At 33.1% G+C, this 16,226-nt stretch overlaps 1 protein-coding gene across 1 annotated transcript in view; it reads left to right on the top strand.

Annotated features, from left to right (window-relative positions):
* Positions 1-9,891: 9,891 nt before the first annotated feature.
* Positions 9,892-16,226, top strand: part of C4H6orf58 (chromosome 4 C6orf58 homolog) — a 16,078-nt gene continuing 9,743 nt past the window's right edge. Inside the window, exons 1-4 of the mRNA XM_003932403.3 lie at positions 9,892-10,192; positions 11,396-11,482; positions 12,960-13,144; positions 13,877-13,977. Of these exons, the coding sequence (XP_003932452.1) occupies positions 9,892-10,192; positions 11,396-11,482; positions 12,960-13,144; positions 13,877-13,977 (674 nt within the window). The remainder of the gene's footprint in view (positions 10,193-11,395; positions 11,483-12,959; positions 13,145-13,876; positions 13,978-16,226) is intronic.

Raw genomic sequence — 16,226 nt, 5'->3', positions numbered from 1 at the left:
TGGTTATTATATTCAAGTTGCTGAAAGCAAAAACAGGGAACATCCTAAAAGTAGAGAGAAGGAAAAAAGACACATTACCTACAGTGAATGAAAGTAAAGAGTTGCCAAAAACTATGTAATCCAGAAGACCGTAAAATGATGTCATTAAAATGCTGAAATGACAAAGAAAATGAACAAAATCCTATCAATTTCAGAATTCTGTATCTAGAAAAGATACCTATAATAAAAATTAAGGGGACATATATTTTATTTTTTTCAGGCAAAAAAGTACTCAGCAACTAAAAAAAAACATTAAAGATAATTCTCCAAGTGGAAGAAATATGATACCAGGTAGAAACCTAACCTACACAAAGAAATAAAGAGCACTGGAAACTGAAAAAGTAGAGTTTAAAGAAATTCCTAGAGGAGAAAGTATTCCAAGGAATGCTGTGGATGAGGTGGAGGTTTAAGGCAGCAGTGGTGATAGTGACAAGCCTGAAACTAAGGCTAGAGGGTGGTGGTCCAAGTATACTAGCAATAATTGACTTTTGCATAAGAGATACATTTACGGTAAATTTTACCTGGGTTAAATATTGGCCTTTGTTGAAAGATTGCATCACTGTGGTATTTTTTTCTTAGAGTATTCAATTCTACGGTAGAGATTATAATTAATATAAAAGAGACTCCCTTTTAAGGCTTCAGTCTAAAAGGTAGTAAACCGATTGATGTACAAAAAGATTATAGCGATGTCTTTACATGATCCCTAGGTCACTTCTGTTTCAGTGTCAGCAAAATTTTATGGTATAATTGTAAAAAAATTATTTTTTTCTGAGGTAAATTTAAGAAAATTATGATAGATTGAGGGATAGAAGACATAATGAATTCGATAGAAGACATAATGAATTCAATAGAAGACAAAACAAAATTGCAGCAAAAAAAATTTAAATATCTATTGAGTCAAACAACAAATAATATGATTAAGAAAACTAAAAAGATTTCCATTAATTTAATCCCAAAATGAGATGGTTAGCATTTCGTGACCACTGTTAAGCAACATTACTCAATACAAATACCACACCAATTAAGTTTTATTTTAAGCGTTGGGAATTTAGAATGGTGAAATTTCTTTTCCAACATTGAGCTTCCAGAATCTTAGCTTACAGATAACAGAAAGCTTTTAGCTGCTTGCATACTATATCACAGAAAGGCAGACATTTGTAAAGTGCCTCAGGCTCGTGTCCGTAATTTGATTACTCTCGCTAGTATTTGGTAATGTATTGATCTAGATGATTTTCGGCTTTGGCCCTGTTCACATGTTCATTCATTCATCCTCCTGCCATTAACATTTACTACAGTCTTACTTTATGTCATGGGATATATCCTGGGGATATAGAGAGAAGAACACTGTTCCAGCAATACAACATTCGTATTTTGTCAAATGCATGCTCTGCTTCTTTTGAAATGACCAGACAGATGTTTTTTCATTTCATTATTAGATTAATTGATTTTGGCATGTTAAACCATCCTTGAACCATTCTGGGTATAGCCTCTGAACCACTACATCTAAGGTAAGAGTGGGAGTAGCAATTCACTCTCTGGGAGTAAAACTCCTGCTTTACTAGATGGATTCTGGGTAGAAATTGTAGCCCCTGGTCTTTTTCTCTGCTCCTCTCAGCATGAAATTTCTGCCTCAGAGTGTGTTGAGGTGATTGGGAACCAGTATTCTAGGCTTTGGATAGCACTTATACCCTATAAGTGAGGACTGGATGGGTTATGAGAGCCCTCGTGAAAGAGAGTCTCTTTTATATTATCATCTCTACTGTAGAGTCGAGTAATTCAAGAAAAATGCATGGTAATGCAATCTTGCAACAAATTTTTTGCCCAGGTAAAATCCATCATAAATATATCTCTCCTGCAAAAATCATTTATTATTAATATACTTGGACCACCACCCTTAGGCTTTAGTTTCAACAGTGGTGTAAGTGGGGGTTTTTTTTTTTTTTGGGATGTTGTGAGTTCTTGGCCTTCAGCCTCTTAAAGAATAAGTGGTGGGGCCGCTTCAGCAGCACCGTATGCTCGCAAAGTGAATATTGGACCTACAAAGTGTTGCAGAAGGTGATTTTATTTAGGTAGAGAAGGAAAGGAGAAGAAGAGAAAGGCTTCCACGAAGAGTGCGGAAGGGGATTCCACAGGTGAAAATCCCGGAGGGAGCTCCCACCCTGTGGGAGGGGATTCCAGAAAGCTGAAAATCCGGCGCAGGTGAGCGAGCAGGGATTTTATCCCGGGAGAAACCCCCACCTTCTCCAAGACCCTGGGCCAATGAAAGGAGTACCTTAGAACTTCCGCTGGAGTGATTGACTTTTACCGGGAAATTCAAACATAAACTGTTGAAGTTCCCAGATGGAGAGAGATGGGAGCGGGGCATGGCGCTAGGAAGTTCTTGCTCTTAAAGCTATGCCTGCTCATGGACCCGGAAAGAGAACACATTCCCTCACTGGCACCCACTTGTTTACAGCTTCTGCAAAACAGAGTGGTGGGAGGAGGAGCAGGTGAGTAACGAGAGATGTTGGAGGCCTGACTCTTCTCAGTGACACCCTAAGTAGGAGGAAAGTTTTTGGTTGCGCCCACACGGAGCAAAGCTTTTAGCTTTTCACTCATAAATATTTAATAGATTTTTTTTGAAATAAATGTTTCTCCATTTGCTGTGCGCCTTCAGGTCAACTTCCAGGGACTTTAATTGGTTGCTTTTTGGTTTGTTTGCTTTTTTACTGAGGACGTGAAAAAATGTAGGGCATTGGCTTCTTTTTAAAAATATTTAAATATTTTTAAATGCCTTATTTAAAATATGAACAAACGAATTCTTCATTCTATATCCCTAGTAGCTACTTTCTTGCTTGTCTCATTTTCAGAGCCAAATTTTTTGTTAAATTAATTATATTTTCAATTAAAGTAATATAGATATATGCATAAGTGTGTATGCACATACATATACATAAACATATACACTTTTATATTTCTTAATGGTTTTCTTATACTAATGTTTTATTATATTTGTTCTGTAGATGCTATCTCTGAATTTCTTACTATGAAAGATTTAACACTGTTTTACTACGAACTACACACAATTTTTTAAATCCTATATTCCTAGAATTGTTAACTAAAATTTGCGGTGAAATAAATATCTAACGTTTAATTATTATAATTATGTAAATATTATTGGCACCTGACCTACACAGCATAATCCTATTTCTTTCTTACGCAAACTTTTTCTTCTTCCTTAAGTTAATAATTGCTGAATTTCTCTTTTTTTAGTTTTCTCTGTACTCAATACAAGTCAGTAACTTTTATAGAGCTCTAAAAGTTTTTCCAATATCATCAGTCACCAGGTAATGTATGTTTTATTTAATATTTTTGAAAGTACTCTTTTTGGAATCCCCCATCCTCATGATCAAAAATATGATTGCTCTCTCCATCTCAAACTTCCCTTTATTAATATAATGGAAATTCCACCTCTTCTGTTTCACATTCCCTGTTTCTCAAATCAGTGTTATCCCCTTTCTTAGTTTGCCTATTTATTTGGTAGCATTTATATGCTAGGAGTTTTCAGTGAAAGTTTCAGAGGAAGAAAATTTTTTGAGATCTTGCATATCAAAAATATTTGTATTTTATCCCTACACCTGTCAGTTCGGCTGGATATTCAATTCTAGTTCTAGGTAGCTAGTTCTAGCTTCTCAGGATTTTGTTAAGTATTGCTTTATTTCCTTCTACCTCCCAGTGCTTTATCTGAAGAGTTAGTAGATTTCTGACTCATAATCCTTTCAACATGACATACTTCTGCAAAATTTGGGGAATTGCTATTATTATAATAAAACTCATAGGAGATACTTATTTTCTCAATGGTCTCTGCAGAAATTGCTCTGTCCTAAGTATTGAATATTGCTGTGGTGAAATATGAATGACTCTGTTTGTTCTGTCTTTCTGTGTGCTTTGTTTACTTTGCCTGGATTCCGCTTACTCTGTCTTCATCTGCTATGTTCAGTAACGTCACCAGGATATGGTTCAATGCAGGTTATTCCACGTCTTTTTTTGCTGCCAGTTCAAAACATTTTTAATTTCAGAAAATCTTCTTTGAACTTTTTTATTCAACTTTTTTCTTACTCCCTTCTTCAGATAGGAAAGAAAAATTATATATACTGGTCCTTTACTTTCCCTATATGTAAACTTTTTAATAATTGTCATGTCTTTTTCTGATATTTATCCTTTTCTATTTCATTTTGAGTGATTTCTTCAGGATAGCATATTAAGTACCTGACATTATTTATATCATTTCTAATTGTCACTTGTTTCCTGTAACTATTTTATATTCTCTTCATCTTTAGAGCCCATCAAGTCTATTTATCATCTTTTCTGATATGTTGCAATTTTTTTGAGAGCTTGTATCACCTTTTTGGAACACTTTATCTTAGTGATCTTTGTTGTCCATAATTTCTGAGATCATACATAATTATTGTCTGAAGTATTTTTTTATTAATTTATTTTTGTTTAGCTATTTTTATTATACTTTAAGTTCTGGGATAAATGTGCAGATTTGTTACATAGGTATGTATGTGCCATGGTTGTTTGCTGCACCCATCACCCCGCCATCTACATTAGGCATTTCTCCTAATGCTATCCCTCCCTTTATCCCCTAGCCCCTGACAGACCCCCGTGTGTGATACTTCTCTCCCTGTGCCTGTATATTCTCACTGTGTCTAAACTCTTTTTCTGTCTTCTAGTATAATTTCTCTTGTGATGTAAGTTGTTTATATTTTGATTGTATTGCTTCCCCATTTTTCCCCAAAGTATGTTTTAAGAATATTTTTTGATTTTGTTAATATATATTTTCCAATTTCTATTATGTCCTATCGTTGCTTGCTAAGACTATGCTTATCTTGAATGGGTCAGTTAAGGAATATCTGAAGAAAGAACAGAGGAAGAATGAACTAGAAAAGGCTACAGCCTTGATTAAACACAGTTCCCCTAATAAATCTCTGTCAAATTCATACTTATTTTTTCCACAACCATATCTCTCCTTAACTATCTGAATCTATATGTTTTGAATTTTGTCTGGGTAATTATCAGGATCCAGGTATTTTGGGCAGCACACAGTAAAATCCTTTATCTCATCAGCTTAGTTGTATTATCTGGTGACTTCTCCTTCTTTTCCCTCTTTTACCAAGTGTCATATCTGACAGTGTTCTCTCTCAAAGGGGAAAAATTACAGATAATTAAATCACACTTTGACCTGATTTATCTTTCAGTGAAGATTTTAAACCCCATCTCTAGTATGATATTTTAAAATCATGGCTCTAGTTATATTCCATGCTGTGACTCTAAACCTGACAAAAAGGTAATGCATTACCTGTATTACATCAAGGAGTTCAATAAATATCTTTGTCTTCATGTGTACTATATTTTATATTATTGGATAAAGATGCTTCATAGTCTGTGACTTTCAAATATATTCATATCCTTGTTCCAAAGAAGATGTCATCTTGGTGGTTTCTTTTTTGCTTTCATTCTCAGCATTTCATACCATAAGGAAACACATGAAAATCTTATTACACTGGAGTAAATAGGAACCACTTTCAGAGAAAAAAGTATACCAATAGTATGTTTAATCAGGAAAAATATAATTACTCGGATATACTAAAACGCTTATATAAATATATGTGATATAACCCTGCAAATTAACTATGAGATAATACTGCTTCTTAAGTGTCATCCAGTTAAGTGTTTTGGGATATTTGCCAAGAATGTTTATTTTATGTTAGAAAATAACATAAAATATAGCTTTTTTTCTCTTTTTGTCAATTTTTAAAAAGTTTTTGATTCTTACGACTCTACATGTGTGGCCATGAGCTGCATGTTTTTCATACAAAAGAATCTAAGCTTTTCTACTGTTACTGAGGATGGGAAAAGTAAGAGGATGATGACTGCACTGAAGTAATTCAATAATATAACCAAATCATTGGTAAGTCAAGGCACATATTTATTCAGTAATATAACCAAATCATTGATAAGTCAAGGCACATATTTATTCAGTAATATAACCAAATCATTGATAAGTCAAGGCACATATTTATTCAGTAATATAACCAAATCACTGATAAGTCAAGGTGTATATTTATTCAGTAATATAGCCAAATCATTGCTAAGTCAAGGTGCATATTTATTCAATAATATAACAAAATCATTGATAAGTCAAAGTGCATATTTATTCAGTAATATAGCCACATCATTGATAAGTCAAGGCACATATTTAAAAGAATACAGAAATGCCTACATCCTTTTATTTGAGTTTTTCAATTCTTCTGTGTAATAGGAAAGAATGGTTTTATTATTCTCTTTCTGTGAAGGAGCAAATTTAGAGTCCTCAAATTTACACTGCTGGTGACAAGCTTAAGATAACATTATGGATCCTGTCTTCAATCTCTTGACAGTTGCTTCAACATGGCCATCTAAATATACAATTGCAATCAGCATTCTAGGAAAATGAATAAAATATCTGCAAATGCCATAAAATGCAGATTCTGGAACACAATTTCTTCTCTTAAGTTGAAATTTCCCTATAATAATAGTTTCGTCATTATATTGTGTGGCACAACACAACATAGCAAATGTCAAAGTGCCCTGGCTTTGACATCGTGCAGACTTGGGATCAAAATTAGGCTTTCTCACCTGCAACCTGTATGACTTTGGGTATGACCTGTATGACCTGATAAATCTTAGTTTTCTTATTGGTAAATTAGGATATTAGTATTTCCTTCACATTGATCTTTTCGACTTTGAGTAATTGTTTGTATGTGTGTGACTCAAACATATGTCTATCCAATATCTAATACAAATTATCTTCCTAAATATCACAAATGTACCTCGAAAATTAGTTATAATTAGTAGATTTAGGAGCATGTAACACTATTTCTACTTTATAGTTTAAAAAAATGAGGCACAGAAATGTTAAAAGACAAAATTAGAGTGTCTGTTCAGATTAGGTTCTCCAAGCAGTACAAATCCAGCACAAAATATATTGCCTTAAGTGAAAATTTTATTTCTTTCATAGAGTTAGCAATCCAGAAGTAGACAATATAGAGCTATATGAATACTAAAAATTAAAAGTCTTCTATTTTATTGTCCTTCTACCTTTTCTTGCTCCTTCATAATCTAAGACAGCATCAGTCTCTAGTTACATTTACATTCCAGCCAGCAGAGGAAGAAATGACAAAGAATAGAGGATAAGGTATAAAAAAGATTCCTAGAAAGCTGCAACTTAACAATTTGACCAGAGCTTTATCACATAGCTACATCCAGCAATGAGACTAAATAATATAATCTTTATTTGAGGAAGACTGTGTTGTGCTAAGTATGAAGGGTGTTCTTACGCAGAAATAAAAGAAGAGTGAATATCAGGTTATGTAACTATCAGTGCATGCTGTGACATTTTGATGTTCACTTGAGGTTTATTTGTAAGCTTCTAACTTATTTCCTCTTCTATTAATAATTTTTATATGAGAAGATCCAGATTTTACTATTGACATTATTTCCTTTATATCTTTAGCAAATATCTTTACATCAAGATGTACTCTTACTTTTTTTTTTCCACTGTATATGGGGATTCCAATAACTACACCACCAGTAGACACATAAGCAATGTTTAGATCTAGTTACAGTATAGCTCCTCACTAAATTCTTATTTATATTTTGGTCTTCTTTTAAAATCTTTCTCTAACAGTTCAATATTTCTGTTTTTTTTTTTTTTAATGTGTAACTGGTCACACTATTACATCAGTGACTGTGGTCTGTTACTTTAATTTTTGAGAGCTTGTAATAATCTTCTAGTATCTGTTATGGAAAGTTTTCTTTTACTCTTATTTTCTATTATAATTATTAGAGTTTTTCAATTCTCTTCATAATTAATTTTTTTAGATAAACTGTAGTATCAGTTGTTTTTCTAAAAACTCTTCTAGAAAGTACATCCAAAAATCCTGTTAATATTTATCATTTATTGTGCAAATATAGAGATTAACATGGTGATAATATTGAGTCTGTTGAGAAACATTGTATGAGTTTAAAACTGTTCATTTCATTTAGTAGTCTTAAAGATTTTTCCAAACAGATCTACCATAATTACACACTTATATGTTGGCCCTTTTGTTGACTTTATAATAAGGATTTGCTTCCATTTTCACCCATTACATTTTCCAATTGCTTTTATATATAAAAACTGTTGATTTATATATAGCAATTTAGTTCTTAACCACTTTAGTAAATTTTTTCTTTGCAGTTGCCCTTCCAGTTTGTTCTCTTATGTTTTTTGAACACTGTCACATCATCTATAAGAACAGCAGTAGCACATCTTCATTCTCAATTTTATAACTCTAATTTATTTATCTTTACTAATGTTATTATTTGGTATCCTCAAAGAAAAGTTAAATGATTATAATGCTGGTGGTGTTTTTTTTTTTTTTATTTCTGACTTTAAAGAAATCTTAAGATTTCTCTATTGAGAACACCCCTGTCATTTGGTTTAGAGAAAAACATCTTGTAGTATATATTCATGCATTTATTCCTATAAAGATTTAATACTTTTTAAATTTCCAGAATGCTTGTGTTGTTGATCTAGAACATAAAGGCTATTCCTACCATTCCCTTTTATGTTAATACATCTGAAAAATTATTAATTATCAAATGGCTATTGGGTAAATAATATGACAAGAAAAAGAGTGGAATCATGCAGTAGGATATTTAATGTGGACCATGCCAGGAGTGAACAGTACCATCGACCTGCTATGAAGCATATGGATCTAATTATGTAAATAATTGAGCTTTTCAGATGCATTACCTATTAATTAGGCAAGAATTTTGACTATCTGTGAATAAAACCCCAGTAATAGTGGTTGAAACAAGGGAGCAGGGTGTTTCTTGTGCAGGTAAAATTCATTTGTAGGAATTCAAGGACATCTCATGGCTCCACAGCCCTCTGGAATTCAAGCTACCTCCAGCTTTGCATTCTGTCATCCCTAAGACAGTGACTTGTGTTTAGGGGTCAGGATTGAATTTCAGCCATCACATCAAAAATCCAAGCCACAACATGGAGGAAGGGAAGAGGAATTGACATGTGCCCTCCATTTTAGGACTTGTCCCAGAAATTGTGGACACTGTTTCTGTTTATGTCTCAGTGGTTCACACTTAGTCACATGGTTGCTTGTGCAAAGAAAACTAGAAATTTAGCCTTAATTCTGGGAGACCATGTTCCCAGCTAAAATTCTAAGATTCTTTTACTAATAAGGAATGAAAATAGATATTAAGAATTAACTAGCAGGTTTTTTTTTTTTTTTCCAGCAGGCTGACTTTCACTATTGAATTGAGTTGATTAGACATTTTTGTAAGTTTCTTTCTTGAAGCAGGAAGTTGTATTATAACTGGTTCACATGTATTTTTTTAGTAAACCTTTGAACATTATTATAAATCCTGGTATTTCCATCTTCAGTTATTTAATATTTTTCATGAAGGATGTTAAAGTCTTTTTATGAGAGGAAAGCATTCTAATGCCATTTGTAGTATATTTTGTAATCACAATGTAGCCTGGGAAACTTCTGGAAGGTTTTTGTTTAGAAATAGTTTTATCTAATATATTATAAATGAGCCTAACCTTGTATTTAGGTTCTGACACAATAATCTGACACAGAAGAGGCTGGAAAGTTTAATTATCCTAAATGTTTACTAATACATCCATTTCCTCTACATTTTCACTATATCCAAGAAAAAAAAATGCAAAGTGTTGATAAGCTGTGAGGTAAGCAAATATCATGACTTCCTCTTCCATTCTCCAATAAAAGCCCTGCCACAATCTCAATCCCCAGGTCTGGCACAATGGCTTTTCTTCCTTCCTGGGTTTGTGTACTAGTTGGTTGGTTTTCTGTTTCTTTAGCAGGGCCTTCCAATCTCTCAGATTTAGAGCCCCCTCTGTGGAAGGAGAGTCCTGGTCAGCTCAGTGACTACAGGGAGGAGAACAGTGTGTACATTATTAATCCCTGGGTATACCTTGAGAGAATGGGCATGTACAAAATCCTATTGAACCAGACAGCCAGGTATTTTGCAAAGTTTGCACCAGAAAATGAACAAAATATTTTATGGGGATTGCCTCTGCAGTATGGATGGCAATATAGTACAGGTAAGAATAACTCTTGTTTTCATTGTAATCATTTACCAATAGATCTGTGAAGTATTTGGGAAATAAGACTCTGTATATACCCTACCATGTTTGTAAAAATTGATTCTTTATGTTTCTTTCTTTTCCCTTACAATCATTGTTTTTCTACATTTTCATCTCCTTCACAAATCCTTTTTTTTTTTTTTTGTGGGTGGTGTGTTACTATTAGAAACTTCATTGAGGCACAAGACATAGTTATCAACTGTGAAAGACATCACATCTCTTCTATTGGCATTTTACAAATATTTATTGAAATTCTACTAAGTGTCATACTCCTTTCTAAGGAATGAGATAAATAGAACAGTCAAGGAGATATACAAAGGGATGTCAAATTAGTTTGGATTTCTTCAAGTCCTAATTGTGACTATGGATGTGAGGTTATAAAGAAGCATCGCATTGTTCATGAGGATCTTTCTCTGCAAATGATTGCTTCCTCTTGGAAATAAGGTACTTTACAGTGTATAGACAGAAGTTACATTTTGGGATAAAATACGCACGAATTGAAAGACACTTTTGTTCTGGTTGATAGAAGCTCATGAGAAAGAGTTGCCTGCCCACTCCATACCGATAACACAGACAACAAAGAAATTATTGTGTGAGAGAGATTAAGAAAAGAACAATTTCATTTGGCAAGAAAATGATTATTTTCTAATATTTACATAATGCATACTATAGGTGAAACACTTTTGGTGCTTTTCCTCACTTCACATCACAACCTTATAATGTAGTTAATATTATTATCCCCATGTCATAGATGAGAAAACAAAGGTTTATTAGGTTTATTAGAGGTTATTTAGATAAAGCCAAGCTAGTAAATGGTGGGTTAGTGGTTTGTTTTGACGCTTGACCATCTCTTTTCATCCGTATGCATATCGCTTCATAGTTTGATCAGGAGGTAGAGGGTGAAGTGGAAGAGAAGATCCTTACAAAGAAAACAATATTTTGGACCTATAATTCAAAGTAGAAAACTGTGGTCTTGTTAAAGAAAAGAAATTGATTGGGATCTAACAAATAAAAGATAAAAAGGAGTGATGGGAAGACAAACATATCATTCAGAAACAAATGCTTTTCTATCTACAAAAAATATTTATCTGGTTAAGCAACAGTTATAACCAGTTTCCAAATGTGTCTAATAAATACAACTGTGCTTCCTCTCTCCTCTAGGGAGATTAGCTGATCCAACCCGAAGGACAAACTGTGGCTATGAATCTGGAGATCTTACGTGCGTCTCTGTGGACAGTTGGTGGGCTGGTATGTTCGTTTAAGTGGCAAAGTAGATATTAACCTTTCCCGAAAGAAAGCATTCAAACCTAAAATCTTAAGGACAGAGACAGAACTAAAACAATCCTGTTTCTTTTTAAAAAGGGAATCTATTTCACCATATATCTTACAGCCTCTAGGTCACATTATAAGATTTAACAGCTACAATGTCAATAATGATTCCTTAGGACATATCCAGCTTTTCACAGCAGAACTAAAACAAGGTTCTATAAAAGCAATGGCCTCTGAGGGGCCAGCTCTGGCATTTAGGTGGGAGGTCCAACTGATGACAAAGAATCTCCAGAATAAGGAAGGAAGAGAAGTGAGACACCAAGACAAATGATGCTTTTTCATTTTGCTCAGACCAGATGTGTTTAATATGGAAACCCATAAATATGCCAGAGATTAATACCTACTGCAATTCATTATACCAATCAATAATCTCAGGCTTTAATCATATACTTAATGCTAAAATAACCAGGAGGTATTTTCTAATTCTTTCATTAAATTTTATGCTTTAGTAATGAAACCAATTTATACCACAAATTCTTAGAGGTATTTCTCAATAATTAGAAACATGATCACATTAAATTTTACTTTTTCAGAGCAAAATACATCATATGTAACCTTAGGTATTTTCCTCTTACTGTCCCTATTTTTTCCTTTCAAAGACCCACAAATAGTAGTGATTAAAGATCTAGAATTCAGAGTTTGTTATTCTTAGACTGGTTTAGTAGTTTGGAGGATCAGCCTGCTACCCTGGGGCATATGACTCCATTCACAAATGCCTGTATAGAATAAAATATTCGACATCACTGATTTCTAGTGGAAATCTGCATAAGCCTAATATCCAGCTAATGAAAATCTTTGAGCCTGCTGGAATAGGTTATACATAGGCAAATTTTTAAACAATTTAAAAATAGTCTTACTTGATTGTCAGTCTAGTTATCCAATGATCTACTGTCAAAACCTATCTAAAATTTTTGCTTTAAAGGCATAAAATAAGACAAAAATTTAGTGATATCATGGTTACAAATTAAACTCTCTCTCTCTCTCTCTCTCTCTCTATATATATATATATATATATATATATAAATAAAATAGAAAACATTCATTTACCAAAGCTATAATCATGTTAAAATATTTTAGAAAAAAATGCAAATACAATTCACAATAAAACCATAATGAGAGGTTTTGTACTGTTCTGTGGAAAAGTTGATAGCTTTCTTCCATTTTTACTTAATGCTTTGAAAAATGAATATTATGCAATCCAAACATCATAGTCAACTACTTTAGCGAATATATATTTATGATTATAGGGTTGTTAACAGAAACACAATCAAAGTTATATATTTGATTCTTAGGGGGATTTTTGGTCAATTTTTTTCCTAGTGCTTAGCTTTTATCAAAATATCCTCTTTGAAATTTGTTAGTGCTTGTGGTAATAATAAGTCTTTTGTTCTTACAGATTTGAATTATTTTCTGTCTTCATTACCCTTTCTTGCTGCGGTTGATTCTGGTATAATGGGGATATCATCAGACCAAGTCAGTCTTTTGCCCCCACCCAAGAATCAGAGGAAGTTTTGTTATAATGTTTCTAGCTGTCATTCATCCTTCCCTGAGACAATGAACAAGTGGAACGCCTTTTACCAGGTTTTCTTTTAATACTCTTAGGAGATGGGAAGAGAATTTATTTTGTCATATAATTCTTTCTAGGATTATTTGTGCATTACATAATATTTTCCTTAGTATGCAAATGTAAATTGCTATGCATGTTATATTACTATCTGTTATGGTAGTGTTATGAGTCATTAACACCTACTGCCTCAATATAGCATTACCATAAATCTATCCATTCTTCTTGCCTCAAATATATTATACACAAGTGGTGAGCATACAGGATACGTTGCTGAATGGTAGGCTATTCGGATTAATTGAAACTGCATGCTGACTAGGAAATTGGAAGAAATCTGACTAAAATTAACGAAGAAAAATATATTTATTTGTACTTCAGTAGATTATTGCATTAGTTTAGATTTAGCGAAACATTTTAACAAGATATTATTGTTACTCAAGATTTTATGGTAATTTTAACAATGTTGGTAGGAAAAAATAAAGACCTTCTGATCACTATAAAATATAGACCTTGAAAATACTTGAAGTTCAATATTTCTAGATGCCTGTGCTGTTATTAAAACTAATGAATATTTTTGTGTTCTTTAAAGATTGTTAGGCATTAAGACCATATATGTATTATTTCTTAGAAATAAAATTCTCCTTTTATGTAGAATATTGCTAAATTATATATCTGAGCATGACTAAATTTCAGGGAGAAGGATTGTTACAGTTGCTCAATTATTAATAAATTTGACTTCTTTATCTTAGCACTTGCAGTCACCTTTTAGTAAGTTTGATGATCTGTTGAAGTACTTATGGACTGCACATACTTCAACCCTTGCAGATACTATCAAAAGCTTTGAAGACAGGTAAGAATGTATATCTAATGTATCTCTATTTAATATGCTAAATAATTTTGGGCATTATTTGTATATTTTCTTCTTCTAGAATCTTTATATTAAATAATAAGACTAACCATTGGGGATTATAGTAAATATGTGTAAATATTTTAACATGATCAGGCTAAAAAAAAAGTATTTTATAAAGGGAAAAATTTTGAGAAAAAGTCATGTATGAAAAAACAAGCAACATGCAACATATTTTCCTAACTGTAGAAAACAAAATGAAATATAAATATGTAGATGACTTATTATTTAATGATAGACACTGTTACAAGAACCATTGTAGATAAGATAAATGTAGCAGAATTCACTTAAGCATTGATTGATTCATTAATCAGGACCATCTTGAACCAGTGAGGTTCAGAGAGCTTTACCCAGTGATGTGGGCAGGCAGTATTTACAGACAGAAAAAGAAAGTGACACGTAGAAAAACCTTGATTGGTTATAGCTCAACATTTGCCTTAATTGGATATAGTGTGATAAGAAATTTGCCTTATATGGGCATGGTTTGACTAGTTGGCAGCCTGTGATTGGCTGAAGCTCAGCTGCCATGATTGGCTGAGACTCATATTTGTTACAAGAAAATACTCTTAAATTTGGTTGCAGTTTGTTTACAAGCTACATTAAGCTGCAGTTTGTTACATATTGTCGCAATTTTAGGCCAAACTTAATTTAACAATTCCCCACCTTTTGGGCTGCCTCTCAAATTTAAGAGGTCAACCAAACCTTTTGAAACCACTCTCTTGTCACTTTCATAATGGGCTTATTTGGTATTGGTATGGAATTCACAGTTCATAACACCAGGGCAGTTGACTGATTATTTGTGTTCTCTTTATATTTTCATTATTCTTACTGTAGTGAGTTCATTTCACATAGAATGAATAGCTGCATAAAAGGATTTAAGACTTAGGGAGGTTAAGGTGCATCAGGGAGACTATTATGATGGCTCTCAGGAGGCTAATACTAAGAGACTGAAGAGTACTCCTTAGCCTCTGTGAATTGAATCAACCTAAATCAAACATATAAATAATAACCCAGAAGAAAAATCTACTTGTTTTAACCAAGTAACTTGTTTGTTGATTTCTTACAACTGAGTTTCTACCCTACCAGATGAATTTACTTAAAAGTACAGCAGGAGGTGTTAGCTAGTACACATGTTCCTCCCTATAGGTAATCCAAAGCAATCTAGTTACCTAATATACCTTCAGCAAGAAAATCTAAAGAAGTTTGCTGGACAATTGTAGCCTCTATAGTAGAATCAGCTATAGTAATTAATCTGTGAGACGTATTTCTAACCATAACCTCATTTATATTTATGCAAAGCAAGGGGAGGAATGTTGTAACCAACAATGCCTATATAAGAAGAATTTATACCTGCTAGTAAATTCCTCTATATTATTTCATAGTTCAAATTAAGAGTTGTAGACCAATGTCCAGTTTCCAGTTAGTTATGGAGTGACAGCAGTACCCTCAGAATCCCTTAATTGCCAGTGGCTCCTTATTTTGCCATTATTGAGACATGGATATGCCAACATATATGGTTGGCTGTTAAATCTTCCACAAATAAAAATATATTCTGGAGGGACACTATAGACAGTCTCCTTTGTGAGATGCTTTGTACATTATGAGTCACCAGTAGGGAGCATTAGTAATATTTGTCTAAGGCCTCATTTCTTAAGCATTGTATGGTTAGAAGATACTAGCAACCAAAGGATTAGGGCTATAACTTTGACTAAAAATGTTGAATTAACTTCCTTTTTTTTTTCAAATTCAATTTCTGGCTTAACTATGAAACTCTCACTACAGGTTTTGCCCACTGTTAAATTTAAACAGGCAATCTGAATATTTGAGTCTAAAAGCCTAGCTGTATAGGAAGAACGAGATATTGTATTTGGAATATCAATGAACTTTCTTATAGGGAGAACCACAGTATCTCTAAGATCATGCAAAGTTTGAGGTTTAATATGACATATGTAATACTCAGTTGAGTTCCATGTAGAAGTAATTGATTATGAAATATTGACTATCATATTATATTGCCATAAATGAACAGAAAAGAAACATGGGCAAAAAAGGAAAGTGAGTGAGAACTTCGCAAAGACACACAAGTTTCAATAGCCCAATCAACCAAGCAGAAGATAGGATATCAGAGATTGAAAATCAACTCAATGAAATAAAATGAGAGGGCAAGATTAGAGAATAAAGAATGAAATGAA

This window comes from Saimiri boliviensis, chromosome 4 (genome assembly GCF_048565385.1).
Source record: "Saimiri boliviensis isolate mSaiBol1 chromosome 4, mSaiBol1.pri, whole genome shotgun sequence".
Lineage (NCBI taxonomy): Eukaryota > Metazoa > Chordata > Mammalia > Primates > Cebidae > Saimiri > Saimiri boliviensis.
Note: the sequence above shows the minus strand (reverse complement) of the source record. Positions and strands in the feature narration are given on the sequence as shown.